General features: G+C 39.5%; 1 protein-coding gene across 10 annotated transcripts in view; it reads right to left on the bottom strand.

Moving 5' to 3' along the window:
• SYNE1 (spectrin repeat containing nuclear envelope protein 1) overlaps positions 1-17,763 on the bottom strand; it is a 448,631-nt gene that overhangs the window by 168,216 nt on the left and 262,652 nt on the right. For all 10 annotated transcript variants that reach the window (XR_002775281.1, XM_023517949.1, XM_023517955.1 and 7 more), the window contains 11 exons: positions 15,223-15,560; positions 14,780-14,924; positions 14,022-14,240; positions 13,093-13,352; positions 9,931-10,096; positions 8,778-8,930; positions 7,044-7,196; positions 6,263-6,445; positions 5,248-5,385; positions 338-523; positions 43-165 (listed from right to left, as the gene is read on the bottom strand). Coding sequence is in view for 9 of the 10 variants with exons in the window: in XM_023517949.1 (XP_023373717.1) it covers positions 43-165; positions 338-523; positions 5,248-5,385; positions 6,263-6,445; positions 7,044-7,196; positions 8,778-8,930; positions 9,931-10,096; positions 13,093-13,352; positions 14,022-14,240; positions 14,780-14,924; positions 15,223-15,560 (2,064 nt within the window). In the remaining variant the exon portion in view is untranslated. The remainder of the gene's footprint in view (positions 1-42; positions 166-337; positions 524-5,247; positions 5,386-6,262; positions 6,446-7,043; positions 7,197-8,777; positions 8,931-9,930; positions 10,097-13,092; positions 13,353-14,021; positions 14,241-14,779; positions 14,925-15,222; positions 15,561-17,763) is intronic.

Raw genomic sequence — 17,763 nt, 5'->3', positions numbered from 1 at the left:
ACAGAGGTGCCCACCCAGGCACCCTAAGTTCTTTCTGTTTACCTGCCGATGAGAGAGTTGCTCCTTGAGGCTAAGACGCCCAACTTCCGGGGAAGTCAGGGTTGCCTGGGCTTGCTCCAGAGCAGCCTGTAAGTTTCTTAGCTCTGCTTCAAATTTTTTCATATCCTGGGAAGTAAAAGCCACGTGGTTATCAGTATATGATATTTGAGGACAAAAGTCATAGGCGAAGAAAAACATGACAGTCCAGAAACTACATTGCGGGTGAGCATGTGTTTCCAGAGCGGCCTTGCCATTTTCTTTTAGTGACAGATACCTTTTTTTTTTTTTCCATTTTTACCTTAGCTGCATCGTGGAGGTTCTGCAGACGAATTTTGATCATCTGTTTCAACTCCTCAGTCTCTCTCCCCAGTTCTGCCACTTGCTGGGACATTTTTTCTGTATGGTATACACTTGTGAGGCACTGTAACTTCTCAGTCATCGCTTCCAGGTCACTGTGAATTTCTTCAGATTCTTCTAGCAGTGTCTAGAGTGAATTGTTAATATTCGTGACATTGATAGTTAGATAAAGAGATACAGATATTCAAAATAGAGACCTATACAAAGTGCTCTGTGTAGGTTCTGAGTGTACATTATTGGACTTAATCTTCAGACCCTGTACCCACTCCCCACTTGGGAGGCACATACTGTTATCCCTTTTTTACACACACACAAAAGGAATCACAGTTGAGGAACTGTAAACACTGCCAAGGCCATGGGTTATCACAGGTGGGACTGTGAGGCTCAGCTCCGTCTCCTGCAAGCTGCCCTCTGTGAGGGTCAGGATGCGGGTTCTCCGGCAAAGGTGAAGCCCAGATGCATTAGGTGTCTTAATCACGTCTCTGGGCCGACCTTTTCCCATATTTAAAGAAGTTCTTTTCAGCTCTCATATCCTATATCTAAGACCTAAGTGTGTGTTAATCTAAGAAATGAAAATTAAGAGCATTTCAAACACACAAAAACCATGGACATTTTGCTTTAAGTGAAACAAAAGAGTAGAAATTACTTGCAGTAGCAAGAGAAGACAAAACATAGTCCTCACCACTTAGAATGCTGTCATCTACGGGGCTTGGCAATAATACAGATGAGTAAATAACCACACAACACGCTTATGTAAGACACAGAGCGAAAGAGCAGCCGGTGTTAAAGGCTGGCACAGGTGAGCTGGGCTCCACCTTGCCGGAGGTTGGGAGAGGGGCCCTGGAAGGGTCACACCTGAGCGCAGTCAGAAGGATGTCGGCATTGTGACAGGTGAGGAGAAAAAGGACAGACATTGCAGACAGAGGGACCAGCAGCTGCAAAGGCACAGGGGTGAGAAGCACAGACTGTGCAGCTAGTGGGCTGTGCGATGTGGGAATGACAGAATGGAAAACGAGACTTCATTCTCTGGCAATCAACCACAGTTAAGAAAATGAAGTGCTACCCTTTCTCATAAACGGATATAATACATATATACATGCTATACATGTTATGGAAAAAACACAACTTACAAAATACTGAAAATATAAGGAAGGAAATAAAATATCTCATCCTTTTAGAACTCTGAGATAACTTTAAGAGATAACTGTGGACACATTTGGGCATAGTTTTAGGTAATAGAGACCATAGCATACCTATGGTTTTCCACTTTTTTTTTTTTTCATCTAATAGTAGAACACAGATTTTATCACCATGCACTCTTTTTGAATAAACTCAGGCAGTGTAATCCCTAAAGGAGGCCCGGGGAACCTCCCCAAACAGTGTCTATGGGCCACGTTCTCGCTTGAGCTGCTGTGCCAGAGGACCCCAGCACCTGAAGTCCCTATCCCTGTGCCCCACACAGGGCCAACCAGCCCAGATACCCAAGTCCTAAAAACTTGAGGAATCGTCCCTGATGCTTCCTGTCACCCACATCCCAAAGGCTCCAAATCGGGGAGTTCCAGCTCTTTCATGTCTTTTCATTTTGTCTCCTGGCCTCAATCTCCAAAGAGAGGCCTCATCGTTTTCTCCTGGAATACTGAAACAACCTCTTACACCGTCTTGCCTTCAGCAATCTGTTTTCCACGGGCTGCTAAGTTAGCTTTTTTAAAGATACAGGTCAGAACCATCACTTTCCAGAAGAATGTGTATCTGTTTCAAAGGCTTCAGAGTGACTTTAAGATAAAGTCCAAGTCTTTTCATGATCATTTTTTTACCTCTCTTTTCTATCTCTTACCCCTTTTTCCATACCCAAAACAGCCCCAGGACACCAGAAGGAGCCCCCTTCACTCTTACTAGGATTTCTGCATGTGTTACCCCAAACACATTCCACGATAAATAGGACACCCAGCCCAATATCCCCCTCTCCTAGGCAGCCTTCCTTCACCTTCCTCTGTAGCCCTGGCTGTCTGGGTTTAGCACCTTCGCCTAGGCCCCCTCAGTACTCGGGGCCCTCTGTCTCTGAATTTACCACACTGTATTGTAACTGTCTCCTTTTTATCTCTCCCCTCCTCTGAATGATCAACTTCTTGGGGCAGCAACAGAAAATGTTCTTTGTATTTCAAATGTCTATCAAGATTCCTACTTCAGGAAAGTACTCTATAAATGTTTGTTGAATAAATGAATACAGGAGCTATCAGCATCTCTGATCATCAGGGATGTGCAAATCACCTCGCTCTGGTGAGAATGAAAAAGTCCCAAAACAAGAGCTGAATGCAAAGGGAAAGGAAGCCTTATACACAAGCTAGTACAACTCCTGTGGTGACTCACACCCGTAAGCCCAGCACTGTGGGAGGCTAAGGCGGGAGCATTGCTTGAGCTCAGGAGTTCCAGGCTTGTCTGGGTGACAGTGAGACCCTGACTCATGAAAAAATTAAATAACCCAGTGGGGCACCACAGCGAGCACCTGTAATCCCAGTGGCTTAGGAGGCTGAGACAGCAGTATGCCCACAGCCTGAGTCTGAGGTTGCAGTGAGCTACGACACCATTGCACTCTGCTCAGGGCATAAGGTAGAACTCTGGCTCAATGAAAGAAAGAAAGAAAAGGAAGAAAGGGAAGGAGGGAGGGGGAGAGGTTCAGAGATACCTCAAAGAACTAAAAGTAGCCCTACCACTTGATCCAGCAACCCCACCACTAAGTACTTACCCAAAGGAAAAAAAGACATTTTATCCAAAAGGACACCTGCACTTGAATGTTTATAGCAACACAATTCACAACTACAAGGATGGGGCACAACCCAAGTGCCCACCAATACATCAGTGGATTAACAAAATGAGATATTGTATACCATGGAGTCCCACTTAGCCCTAATAAAATGGTGATACAGTATCTTTTGTAACAACCTGGATGCAACCGGAGACTATTCTAAGTGAAGTATCCCAAGAATGGACAAAGACCACATGTACTCCAACTAAATTGGAAATAGTGGATCAAGACTTCCATGTAGTTATGGAAATAAAACTCAGTGGGAACCAAGGAGTTGGAATGGGGGAGGAAGGGCTGGGTAAATTCACACCTGATAGGTACAACACACACATTCTGGGTGAAAGCCACTTACAACTTTGACTTGAAGTATACGAATGTAAATTATGTGACCAAAACATGCATACCCCTGTAATATTCTAGAATTTAGGGGGGGAAAAAAAAACTGATCCTAGGTGGCAATTTGTTACCATGGCTACAAGTCAGTCCTTTCCAAAGTTTGAGGTAACTTTAACTAGGTATTTTCTCCTTAAAAGTTACCTTTCATCAACTATGTTTACGATAAAAAAATTCCCTATTCCAGAAAAAAAAAGTCTTCATGATCACTTTAAGGACTATCTTATATTCTATTATATTCAAATATTTACTCAGAAAAATTATTTCACATTTAAGTTTTCTTTAAATTTTACCAGTTACTAATCTGTGGAAGCTTTCTTGTACATTTTGGATTACTGACTTAATAATGAGTCCAAAAAAGATTATCATTATCAGAGCAGTAATATTTCTGATGACCACCATATACTTTTCCAGTAGTTTTTCAAAATGATTCTACCAGGTTACAAGCAGTGTTTGAAAATGCTCACTTCCTTAAATATGAACTGGGGGAAAAAAAAAACAACACTGTGCTAACTTGACACTCTCTTTTTGTTTAAATGTGCATTTCTAGATTTCAAAGGACATTGGATATTTTTTCATAACTTGTCTGTCAATATCTAAACGCATCTTAAAGCAAAAGACTGGTATTACTTAAGAAAGATATCTTGAGAGGAATGCCCAAGACTATTCAAAGAAGGAAGATTATAGATTCAGGAAAATTAGGAGCTTAAAAATATTCCAAAAAGGAGGCAATGAGGCTTTGATTTAGAAGCCTATAAACTAGAATGGAAAAGATGATTAATTGAAAAGCCACAAGTAGCCATAAATCATATAATCTAGAATACTTGTAACTTATTTAAAGTCATTCTATATTTTGTTGCAAGATAACTAGCCTATTAAATATTACATTTAATTCAAGCCTAAGTTATAAAAGGAAGAAAGAATTTCCTGGGTGACGTGAGTACTAGAAAAGGAAGATCTTTGTCATATAACTTCAGAGGAAATGAAGTAATGCAGCCTGCATGTGGTGTGGCGTCCGGCCGGCTCCCAGCTAACCCGCACCTCCTGTGGAAGGCGGATGGCAGAGCCGGAGAAGGGTCAGGGAAAGGAGGCGTGAGAACTACTGAGCACTGAACATGCCAGGTAGATGCTTGCACATACGTTAAACCGTTGGACCCCTTTCGTAAAGAAATAGGAATGTTATTTACATTGTTATGTAAATGATGAAAAGACAGAATTCAGAGAAGCAAAGTATTCTGCTCCCAGTCACACAGCCTGGAGTGGCAGAGTTTTCCCATCACTCCAGAGCGTGGGGCCTATTATCGTTCCACACTTTACTACAGCTCTTCATGGAGAAGAATTTCCCACCATATCCCTACATGTAATTGTTTCAAAGAAGGTACAAAAAGAAGAACCCAACAGGGCTGATTGTTTGGGGTCTTAGAAAAAAGGAGGTAGAGGAAATATACAGGATATTTATCCACCCAGTCTCAGGGGATCCCAGGGGTAGCTGCATCCTGGACAGTTCACCGGGACACTGGTGGACACCTGGACAGCTCACTGGCCACCTCTGCATTCTGGCACTTACAATAATTTTTTTTATCATGGTTTTCTTCTGGCAGTTAAATCAAATTGCTTTTTTGTTACTCTTTGAAAATGGCTTTTCCTAAAGTTACCTGATGCAAAATGTATTGCTCCCGAAGCTGGCTCGCAGAATTCCATGCAATATTTCCATGTACCAAGATTTTAGCCTTCTCAATCCATTTCAAAATTAATTCAAGCATTTCATTGTATTCTTCTAAATGTGATGCTGCCTGAAAAAATCATTGGCATTCAGAGAACAGTGGAAACTGGGCTCCTTGAGCAAGAAATCTGTCTTCTACCTGTCCCTTTGGATGCAACAATTCTAAGGGCTGACTGCTAGAACTTCTGTGCTATTTAAAGCTTTCCTAAAAAATCATTTTCCTGTTATAAATCTGCCACATTTTTTTTTTGAGTGACTTTGGAATGAAGTCCAAGTTTTTAATACGCTTGTGTAATCCGTCTTTTTCTCCTCTCCCATTCTTTTCTCCAACTTTCCTCTGTCCCTTCTTCTTCCACACTCCACTGGGTAAGGAGGTGGTGGAGGGAGTCAGGGCCTGCCAGGTTTCATTACTATAATTCACTGGTTACCAACTCCTGGTTTTAACTTGTCTCTGATTATACAAACAGTCCTTAACTGATTTGCAAAAGTCCAGTCCATACTCAACAATTATGACGGATATGCAACTGGAACCTATTACGTGAACATAAGCTATTACGCATGTAGGTTGCTTTAAGATATTTGAATTCACCCAAATTATTTCCATAAAACATGTTAGCGGAGGAATATTCACTTTACCAAACACTTCTCCAGTTTATAAAATATTCACCCCAAAGTCCTCTTATCTGATTACCTTTGTCAGTGAATTTATAATATGGTTGGATATAAACCATATTCATTTTTTATATTGAATTTCTAATATGGTTGGATATAAAATAAACCCAAGTTTACATAGAAATCTTGGGAACACAGGTGTGGTATGGAATAAGCCACACCAGAAGCTAATCATATCATTAGTGATATTATCTTTTTATTCATTTTCAAGAGAGGAAAGCAGCACACTGAATTTTCAGCCTTAGAGAATTTGATTACTGGACTGGAAAACGTACCTGAGTGAGCTTGGAGAGCCGATTCTCGGCCTGTCTGATGGTCTGCTGGTGAAGTTCCATCACTTTCCCTATCTTCCTGGCCAGGGGCTGACCCAGCTGGCCATTCTGTTCCGAGAACTTTTGAACTGCTGCATCTAATTCCATTAACTTTGAATTACAGCCATCTAATTCCTCCCCCAGCACCTACATGGTCATCAAAACGAAAGAACATTAGACCACAGAAAATAAATTTCTCCAGGTTTCCCAAGATCAGACTGATTTTTCTCAAAGCCAGAAATTACAAAGAATAATCCCACTATGATCAGGTCATCTGTATTTCTTCGGTTGGAGAGGCCGAGCAGGATGTGTGGTAACCCTGGTGTTTACTTCCTATGAGGCTGAGTGAGAGAGCTAACATTTTCCTTCTGCCCCACCCAAAGAGGATTAGAGTCGTTGAACTCATCAACAAATGTGAGCACAGATTTAACTACGAAAAACATAATTCGCTTTGGAACTTACATACCTGTATTCCTTAATCATCATTTGGTTTTTCGACATGCTACTCTCTCTCTCTCACACACACACACGCATGTATATTTATTAATACAGTTCAATATAATGATATATAAGTGGATCTTTGCTATTATAGTTACAAAGTTTCTTTGCTGCCTGCTTTTACGATCTGGCTTTAATAAAGGGTGCTAACAAAGATTCTTTTTTCTACATCCTCCCCAAATGACCCCAACACATATACCTAATTCATTCAATATCACCCCTTCTTTGTCCACGTATCCTTCCTTACCTTTTGGTCACTTTTAGCTTGAGCTAAGTTATCTGTCTTGGTTTTCAGTTTAGTTAGAATAGTTGTGAGATCTTTGGCTATCTTCTGAATTTGTTGGCTGAATTCCTGGCTCATGGCCTTGCTTTGCTCAACTTCTTTTATTTTATCTTGGATCTAAATAATCAATGAGAATAACAAAGGCAATCACGGTTAAAAGTGGATAATGATACAAACATCTCAAATGATGTAAAGGAGATAGATTTAGGTGGTTGACACTATCTTGGGATTGATGTGATTGGGCAAACCAGCCAAGTGTAGTTATTTACGTGCTTTCCCAGCTTTTGGTGGTGCTTGGCTTTCAACCATCACTGCCTGCTGCGGTTCCAGCAAAGGAGCAGGCAATGCATTGACAGCAATTCATTTATGAAATATTTACAGAACACTCATTATAGATGGCTGTGTAGACTTCTGAGTTTGAATCCCATCTTCTCTATTAACTAACTTTCTGACACAAACTCCTCCTGCTAAGCTTTCTTTTTCACAAAATGGAAAAACCTTCCAAATAGCTGGAGGCCCAAGGATTTGTTTCTAAGAACTTTCTTATAAGTGGCTGTTAATGATCTGTTAACTCCTTTCATAACTTTCCAAACTACATCCCTGCAGTGTGCCAACAAAGCATTAAACACAGCCAATGGGAAGGAAGATGAAGAAAGATGAGTTAACATTTACAAATCCTAATGGCTTTGGTTTGATTGATAGCAAACATTCTTACTGTGCTTAGAATAAAATGCTGCCCAGAAGGTGATACAGAGGAGAAATGTTTCCTTAGACAAAAAAGGCCTTTAAAAAGCTGTTTAGTAGGGAGGACGCACACCATTAGAAAAACATTTCTTGGCCTTCTTTATTTTGAGTGTGTGCCAAAGTATAATGAATGGAATGCATAGGAAAATTTATCCAGAGAAAAAGAAGACTTAAATTTTTTTTTTTTTTTTTTAAGATCTGAACTCACCAAGTCATTGTTCCAAATAGACATTCCAATGTCTAAGAATTGGAAAAAAGCCAAATAGGTCAATTAAATACTTAAAATATAAAACAGGATATATTAATTTAGGCCAAAAATCCTGATGTTGGATTTTTGTGGGATTTTTCAAAGCACTTTGCAACATACAATGAAGATCTCATTTGTATGAACGGTGTAGTTCATATAACGATAACACTTTCCATTTCTTGTACTAGTTTAGAATTAGCATATCTCTTCTTTATCTCATACAGAATGGTTTTAAATAAACATTAATGATTTTAGTATTAAGCCACCAAGAAAGTCCTAAAAACTATTATATTTCCATTTCTTGCCTTGATTTTCCCTTTCCTCAAAATCATCACCTACTTACCTTATACCTTGCTAAACTGCTGAAATGAAGTAACAACTAGTGGAGTGCCTGGCAGATTCTATGTACTCAATAAATTCTTAATGAATACACGAAATGAGAGGAAGCAGATAAATCATCTTTAATTATAGGACATGATTGTTCATTTCTCTGGTCATCTCATGTATTTCCTGCCTACAAATAAGTCCTCTAATTTAATATTACTATTTTATAAATATATATACATACATTACTATTTTATAACCATCTATTTTAAAACTCTGTTTTCCAAGAATATATATGTGATTGTGAAAATCAAGCATTCTCATACAAGAGGACTGACCCAGTAAAACAATAGAAAGATATTCTTTCTTGGTCAGATGTCTACCTGATCACGGATCTTCAGGTCCAAGGCCACTTCAGCTAACTGAAGAGAGAGTTCAGAAGGTAATATAGCATAAAGACCCAAGTACTTATTCTTCTGTTCTTCAGCCAATTTCTCAATGTTCTGTCGGTGACTTGTGGCTTCTGTTAGGAGAATCTGAAGAAAAGATCAAAATAAGAAATTTCTGGGAGGCTGATAAGGAGATTGGTTTGTACAGATATAAGAAAAAGGCTGTGTCTTGTCAACCAATACATTGATTAAATGTGGAATTAGAGAAACATATTAAAAGAAAACCTAATTTTTGTTAGTATCTGAATATGAAGCAAGTCCAGTTTATACAAAAGAAAATCCCATGGAGCAATACTAAATGTCATTTATATAACATATTTCTGAAATTCTTTTTTCTTTTTTAGAGACAGAGTCTCATTTTATCACCTTCAGTAGAGAGCAGTGGTGTCACAGCTCACAGCAACCTCCAGCTCTTGGGTTTAGGCAATTCTCTTGCCTCAGCCTCCCAAGTAGCTGGGACTACAGGCACCTGCAACAGCTATTTTTTTATTGCAGTTTAGCTGGGGCTGGGTTCGAACACATCACCCTCAGTATATGGGGTCGATGTCCTACTCACTGAGCCACAGGTGCTGCCCCATTTCTGAAATTTTTTTTTTTTTTTTTTTTTTTTTTGAGACAGAGCCTCAAGCTGATCCCCTGGGTAGAGTGCCATGGCATCACAGCTCACAGCAACCTCCAACTCCTGGGCTCAAGCGAGTCTCCTGCCTCTGCCTCCCAAGTAGCTGGGACCACAGGCGCCCGCCACAACGCCCAGCTATTTTTTGGTTGCAGCCGTCATTGTTGTTTGGCGGGTCCAGGCTGGGGATTCAAACCCGCCACCTTAGGTGTACGTGGCTGGCGCCTTAGCCGGTTGAGCTATAGGCGCCGAGCCCATTTCTGAAATTCTTAAATTCAATGATCATTAAATATAAACAAGTTTGAAACTAGGGTAATTTTTTTTTTTTTTTTTGCAGTTTTTTGGCTGGGGCAAGGCTTGAACCTGCCACCTCTGGCATATGGGGCTGGCACCCTACTCCTTTGAGCCACAAAGTGTTGCCCATGGGCAATTATCTTTTAAATGGTGGGTAAAGGGAATGAGATTTTGTACCTGAAGTTCTTCAAGTTGAGCATCTATTTCTATTGTTGGATTCCCTAAATATTCCTTCGTTTCCTGAACCCAATGTTTCACGGAATTGATTTGAGTCTCCACTATTTCTCGGTCCTTCAGTTCTTGCTTTACCAACTTCCCGTTATTTTTCACTTTCTCCTGCAGGCTTTAGAAACATCAAAGGGAGAAAGCAGAAGCTGATTTGAAATGAAAGGGACTCGGAACACATATCATTGTACCCAAAACACAGACAGAAAAGGACACACATCTTTTTTGGAAATAAAATAACTAACCCAAAACTGTCATCAAATTTTCAGTAATACTTTTGTTCAAGAATGAGAGGAGAATACAGTGATTGACAATGAAGTTTGAGAACTTGCCACTGTGTGCTTATGTTGGAAGCACTGAACAAACAACTCAGTAAGGTTTAATAACCTTGGTATATAAGCATCACAGCTTCATACCAATGTGTGGGAATGTCTTGCTGAGTGGCATTCATTATGGTTGTTGCGTTTTTTGTGTGCCCTCACAAGAATGTTGGAGTATAAATTAGAGCAATGAACAAACGTTCATAAATTTCTTGTTAAACTTGGTAAGAAAGGAAGGGAAATCAGGGACATGTTAGTCCAAGTTTGTGGGGATACTGCCATGAAGAAAAGGGCAGTGTACAAATGCACTAAACGTTTTTTTGAGGGGATAGAAAGTGTCACTGATGAAGACAGATCAGAGTGGCCACTAATGAGTAGAATTGACCAAAACATTGCAAAAGTTGATGAAAAAAAGTTGTGCATCAAAAATAATTGGCTGGGCTGGACACAGTGGCTCACACCTATAATCTTAGTACTTTGCGAGGCCAAGGCAGCTGGATTGCTTCAGGAGTTCAACACCAACCTAAGAAAGAGCAAGATTCCATCTCAACAAACAACAAAATAGAAAAACTAGATGAATGCCATAGGAGATGTCTGTAGTCCAAGCTACTCAGGAGGCTGAGGCAAGAGGATTGCTTGAGTTCAAAGTTTGAGGTTGCTGTGAGCCATAACACCACGGCACTCTGCCCAAGATGATGGAGTGAGACTCTGTCTCAAAAATAATAATAATAATAATAATAATTGCCTAATGGTTAGAAGCGTAGCAGACCAAGTAAATATGGATAGAGAAACAGTTAGGAAAATCTTAACTGAAAATCTTGGCCAACAACTCATGACTCTTGCATTATGACAATGTACCAGCTCTCATGGCAGTGCCTATGACGGAGTTTTTAACCAGTAAACAAATAACTGTATTGGAACACCCTCTCTACTTACCTGTTCTGGCCTCCAATGACTTTTTTATTTATCCCAGGTAAAGAAAATATTGAAAGGAGGACATTTTCATGACATGCACAACATTAAGAATAATATGGTGACAGCTTTGATGGTTATTCCAGAAAGAGTTCCAAAATTGCTCTGCAGGATGGACCGGGCACTGGCATTAGTGCATAGGGGATTACTTCAAAGGTGACCATAGTACTATCAGCAATGAGGTATGTAGCACTTTGTCTAGGATGAATTCACAAACTTAACTGTCAGACTTCATATGTCATATGAAGTAAACAATTTTATTTTTCTTAGACAAAGTCTCACTCTGTCACTCTGGTTAGAGTGTCATAGCTTTAGCCTAGCTTACAGCAACCTCAAACTCCTGGGTTCAAGCTATCCTCCTGCCTCAGCCTCCTGAATAGTTGAGATTACAGGTGACTGCCACCATGCCTGGCTAATTTTTTGTTTTTAGCACAGAAGGGGTCTTATTCCTGCTCAGGCTGGTCTTAAACTCCTGAGCTCAAGGAATCCTCCTAAATTGGCCTCCCAGAGTATTAGGATTATAGGTATGTGCCAGCACACCTGGCCAAAGTGAAGAATTTATCCCTGAAAAATGGAGAGTTAACTTTCTCCTATGACACTAAATTGCAATTAATTTTCTTATCTGATGTAGCCCAAAGATTGTTTAGTTATTTACGATTTCTTTGCAAATCTACTCAAAGATAAATTTACTTTGAGTAAATCTACTCATCTACAGACATCTCCTCTTCACTGACATCTAAAATAATGTGTAATTAAAATATCTGTGCTATTAGAAAGTAGTCTTTTAAAGAATCGAGCTTTGGAAATTTCACAAGTTAATAATGTTAACAATGTCCAAATTTCAAATCTTTACTTGAATTAATGTAAATTTGGTTGAAAGGTTTATGTAAGTGGTGTCAGGTTATCCTGATATTATCTATGACTTAATAAGTGAAGGAGTATAAGTAATACCTCTTTAATTCATATATTAACTACTATTAACTCATATACATGATGAGTTAATATATTATACTCATACAAGTTAATATACTAGTTATTAACTCACTTGTATGAGTTACTATTAGTTAATACATGAATTAAATTTTCTAAGGGTATTTTCCTCTGGCCCAGGAAGTGAGTCAGGCTGGCTACGTATCATTAAAATTAAATTTTTTTTTTCTGCTAAATTCAGTCATTCCATGGCTGTTATTTACCTTGCCTCTGGTGCCACCATGCTCATATACCCCTGCCATTCCTGACAGCCAGACTTACCCAGCTTTACCAAACCCAAGTTCTCAGTAGTTCTCAGTTCTTTCCCTCTTGGGCTTCTTTTCTTCTCCATCTCCTTTCCTCTCCCCCCACCCCCACCCAAGGGCTCCTTGCCAGTGACATGTTTACTCCTCAACTTTCCCACACGCCTTTCCCTTGTTTGTAACATGCTCTTCCTACTTCAACTGTCAGCTCATGCCTACTCTGTCTTCTGCTTCAGAGATGCCTTCTTTGAGTCCCCTCCTCCACAGCTTGCCTCTGCCTTGGATTCCCTGAGCTCCCCTTTCACACCTGGCTGAAATGGCTTCTTCAGTTGCCCTGTCTTTGCTGCCTGGCTGTAAACTGTGTGACATCTGTGATGAGTCTGGCTCATCATTGTACTTCTCAGGACTACCAAATATGTATGTGTGGGATACACGGTTAAAGAGTTAGGAAAACTGAGAGGTAAGATGGCAGGAACAGATTCCCTCATTTTTAAGGTGGCATGATAGAGGGTTCCCATACCCAAAGACCACACTGTCCTTTTGGGTCAAGGCCAGATTAGGAACAGAGTGAAAGCAAGGTGTGTATTTACTTCAGGCACCGGTCTTGCACTGCCGTGATTTCCTGCATGAAGGGGGACTCTTCTCCGGGGGACGGGAGGCCTCCGTCCTGCAGCACACTCAGAGCCTGCTGCCGCAGCACGCCCAAGGTTGCCTGCAGCTGCTCTAGCTCCGGAAGGAATGTGTCATGACATTCAAGAAGAGCCACGAGCTCTGCCTTCGAGGCCTTCTCTGCTGAACTCCCAGGTAGTTTGCCTTGCAGCTGATCCAACATTTCAGTGGCCTTTTTCACCTGAGACAAATGTACATACCATGAAGTCAAACAACAAACAAACTGGAAAAAAAATCAGGGGAATTCCAATCAATGCCCCATTTGACACGAGTGCATCGAAGCATGTTAAAAATGATGATATGGTTTAAAGCTTTAATCTCAAAATAACATCAGTACAATCAGGTATAATAAAGAAAAAAGGATTTTAAAAAACTAAACAAACAAATGAAAATCTTTTATCCAAATTATATACTTTTATCCATATCCAAACAAACAAAGTTAAATCAGTTGATATAAATATGTGTCTTGGAGTCCTAAAGGAAGATGTAGCTTAAAACACGGGATCATCGAAAGATGGAAGAAACTAATCATAAAATCTGGGAAATGAAACTAAACATAAAATCTGCTCATTGGCAAAGGAAAAGTATTTTGTACTTTTCAAGGCCAGGGGAGAAAACAAGGGGGAAATTACTTGCCTTTCTTTCAAAATGTAATGGCTGACTTAGGACTAAATTATCCACTGTGTATTCTATTTTGTTTCATAATTTTTCATTTTATGGAAATAGATTTTTAAAAAGCCCTTTTACTTTCACAAAGGCTGATTACAGAAAGGAACAAAATACTGTTTTTCAGAATATATTATAACCAAGGAGGAAAAAAATAACTGAGCCCATCAGTCATGGAAATTACCTTACTGCTGAAGCCCTTCCACTCCTCCACCGCATCCCCCAGGATCTTCTCCTGGTCCTGGGCCACGGCACGGAGACGCGTCCAGCGCTGCCAGACGGTGGTCACTGACCTGCTCAAGGCCGCTTTGCTGGCATCATTTCCAGTTTTCTCCACTTGTGAAGCTTTTTCCTCTAGGGCCACAATTTTCTCATGAAAAGAGTTAACTACTGATGCCAAAGCCTGAGGGAGAGAGTGTGGGGGGACACGAGGTGATAGGCAATTTTTTTTTAAAGTTCTGTGGATTTTGATAAAGTTCAAAATTGCTTGCAAAAGGAAATGTTTCCATATAAATATATTCTTCTCTGATAGCTCTTACTTTAACATTTATTTTTTTAACAAAGTAAGGCTTGTATTTTTAAAAGTGGCAAGGTAAATATTATTTATCAATAATGTTTGTTTATAAAAAACAAAAGTTCATTTGCTACTCGAGATGACATTTTCCCATTTTCTTAAAAAAAGCAAAAATATAAGTGAACCAAATTTAGCATTTTAGTATGTTATATTCTTCCCTATATTGCTATGACATATGAGGAAGGCTCAGTTATTATTTTTGAGATTTATCTGAATTAATCGGTTATCAATAGAATGGTTAAACGTAGCCTTGTCATATTTGAAGAACCCAGGTAGAAACTAAGATTTATTGATCTAGCTCTGAAACCATCATGTTGCGAAGATTCATTACAATGACAATTAAAAGATACTTAAAAAGCAAAACTGACTTTGTGTTCTGACAACTTTTCTTCTGCTTCCTGTCTAGAAGAAGCCTTCAACAAAGAAAACTCAGATAATTTCTTTTCTGCATCATTCATCAATTCAATAATCTCTTCCCTTGCTTTCTGGTAATCTTGCCACAGGGTTGTGCATCTGGAAAGAGTCCAACAGAAATCAGTAAACAACTTGAAATCACAGGTGAACCTCTGGTATCAATGTGTCTAATGGTATATTAGACAGTACGTCCAAAAATGCATTAATTTAGGTGTGTCTCAAGATGTAACATATCTAGAGACGCGTTGACTTAACATGTCGGTAGGAGATAATAGAAGAAGATGTTAGATCTGGAGAAGAATGAGTCTGTATGCTAATGTACATCATCAGTACATCACTATATTCAGTGTGAAAATCCATTTCACTAAAATTCAATGCACAAAACAACTTTAAATACCTCTGCAAGAGATCTAATTGGGCATGTGAGTCCTGGATTATCCTCTGGCTCTTGTCTTGGAGGGAAGCCATCTTCTGTGCTAGGTCTTCTTTGCCAGTTGGCTTGATGAGTGGGTCCAGGCTGGCGACCAGGCCCTGGAGCTCCTGTAGGTTACTGTGGAACTGAGCCTCTGTACTGAAAAATTCCATGTGGTTTTTGAGATTTTCCTCTGCACTCTCCACATCGAGGCCATTGCCTGCCAGTTGTAACATTTCTTGGGCATCCTCAAGCCAGTCATTAGCTGCTTGAAATACTTGATAATATCTTTGACATTGACTATATATTTCAATCAAGGTGGCCTGTAACACAATAATTGCAAATGTAATCAATCCTCCATTGCAATGTGTTTATAGGAAATACTTTTGTTTTCCTATTTATTTTCTGGTCCTTAGTCTCACAGATGTGTGTGAACTGATAAGCTGGGAGAATTATTTTGTGGTACAATTCATTTTTTCCTTCCTCTATTCTTATTATAATTTTATTATTACAGTTAAAGTAAATAAATAAAGGCAAAAATGGAATAGACATTTATGTTGATACATTGACTAATTATGAAATGTCCCTCCCTCTCCAAATCAAAACTATAGTGTTTAATAATGTGTGGCTGATCGAATGTTTGGCAAAGCACAGTAAGACATGCGCTTTGGTTAGATGGAAGTGTAATAACACAAAACTTCCAGACTTGCGTTCACCAGATTGCATAGCCATTTCTGGGAGGGAAACAGTATCCCATGAGTCTTGAATAGAAACTAAAATAGAAAAGTTTTAGTTTGGGAGGCTGGTCCATTTGAACTCAGAAGGAAGGGAGGAAGCACTGTAGTCAGCCAGCACTGGGCAAGCAAAACATCAGAGAAGCAGTAGAGAAAAGACACATGAGATTAGCTCTGAGGGCAGAAAGAAGGGAGATGGCACAGCAAAGAATCAGTGGAGGAGACTAGAAATGGCTCCAGAACCATGACCTTCAGTTATTTGGGTCAAGACAATCATTCAGACAAGATAGCACAAGTAGAGACATATCAACATATATAAAATTTGGGTTCAAAAATCACCATCTTGAAAGAAGCCAGCTTACCTGACAGATGTTTTTCAAGAATGAAAATTCCAGATAACTTCTGTTCTTATTTTAAACTCTAGGTTTTACATATTTCCTCTATTTATATTAATAGTTATAGGAAAATAGTTTAAATTTTTAAAGCATGGACTTTGAATCAACATGAAAAAGCTGAAGTGTACTAAACAGACTTTAGCTTAAGAAGTCAGAATCTTACATGTTAGAGCTTATTAAGATTTTACTCAAAATCTAAGTAAAATACTAAGATAAGATTTTAAAAGATAAAAGTGTTGGGCAGCGTCTGTGGCTCAAAGGAGTAGGGCTCTGGCCTCATATGTCAGAGGTGGTGGGTTCAAACCTAGCCCCGGCCAAAGTTAGACAAAAAAAAAAAAAAAAAAAAAAAAGATAAGGATAAAAGTGTTAGCCTTACTCTATGAGGAAAACAAAGTTCAGTGACAGCTAAGATTCATGGCGCGACCTCACATCAGGCCCTGTGCTAAAAGGATAGATCTAATGAGGGAGGCATTAACACCCTACTTCCACAAAGAGAGGAGGGAGACTTGAAGGATGCAAGTGATTTGCCTAAGATTAAACAGCTGCTATTAAAACTCAGACATGCCTTCCTCCAAGGCTTTAGCTATTGCATTATCCAGACAAAAGCTGTCTCAAATGGTTGGTCAAAATCTCCTAGAATCACAGGGAATGAAGACAGTCTTGGAGAAAAGGGGCCAAGGAATTAAAGGAAGGAATCCCCTGGACACCATTTTTCTCTCTTTACTGCTGAATGCACAGAACTTACAAGCCCAGAGCAAGTGCAGTCAGGAGGCCAATCTGGGACTCTCTGTTCATGCTTCTGTTTCTCTGGTTATCCCCAAGTCAAATCACTGTGAATATTCCGGTTTTGCTCCTGCTGAGCTACAGGGAAGTGAGGTAAAAGTGAGAGAGGGGTGCAGAGATGTGGCAACTAAGGGGAGAGCCCACACACAATGAGATGTGTCATCAGATTCAGGGCTGCAATGTTTCCAACCTACCTCTCTCCATCTGGAGCCTTTCCATGCAGCAGTAATCTTAGAAAGGCCAGGTTTCACATTGTTTCAAAAGAGCATGATTAACTATTCATTGTTAATCAATTTTATTATGAATGCACTAACATATAGTATTAATTGTATTACTAACATCATGTCTCTCTTACAGGTGAGTGGTCACCGAGATACTGCACTATTATGAGCAAAGTGAAGTCAATATGGAAGCCACAGAAAATAAATACTATATGTCTATATGTCACAGAATACATGAACAAATAAAATGTCCTTTTAAGTCACTGCTGAAGGTGAGTTTATGTAGTATCAAAAAAAAAAAAAATACAGTAGAACCTATAGAAGTTGGCCCCCAAGAAACTGTAACAAACTGAACAACATACAGAGTGGTCAACATAAGGAACTAGGCCTACT

This window comes from Otolemur garnettii, unplaced genomic scaffold, assembly GCF_000181295.1.
Source record: "Otolemur garnettii isolate 467f Iridium unplaced genomic scaffold, OtoGar3 scaffold00126, whole genome shotgun sequence".
In the NCBI taxonomy this organism is placed as follows: domain Eukaryota; kingdom Metazoa; phylum Chordata; class Mammalia; order Primates; family Galagidae; genus Otolemur; species Otolemur garnettii.
Note: the sequence above shows the minus strand (reverse complement) of the source record. Positions and strands in the feature narration are given on the sequence as shown.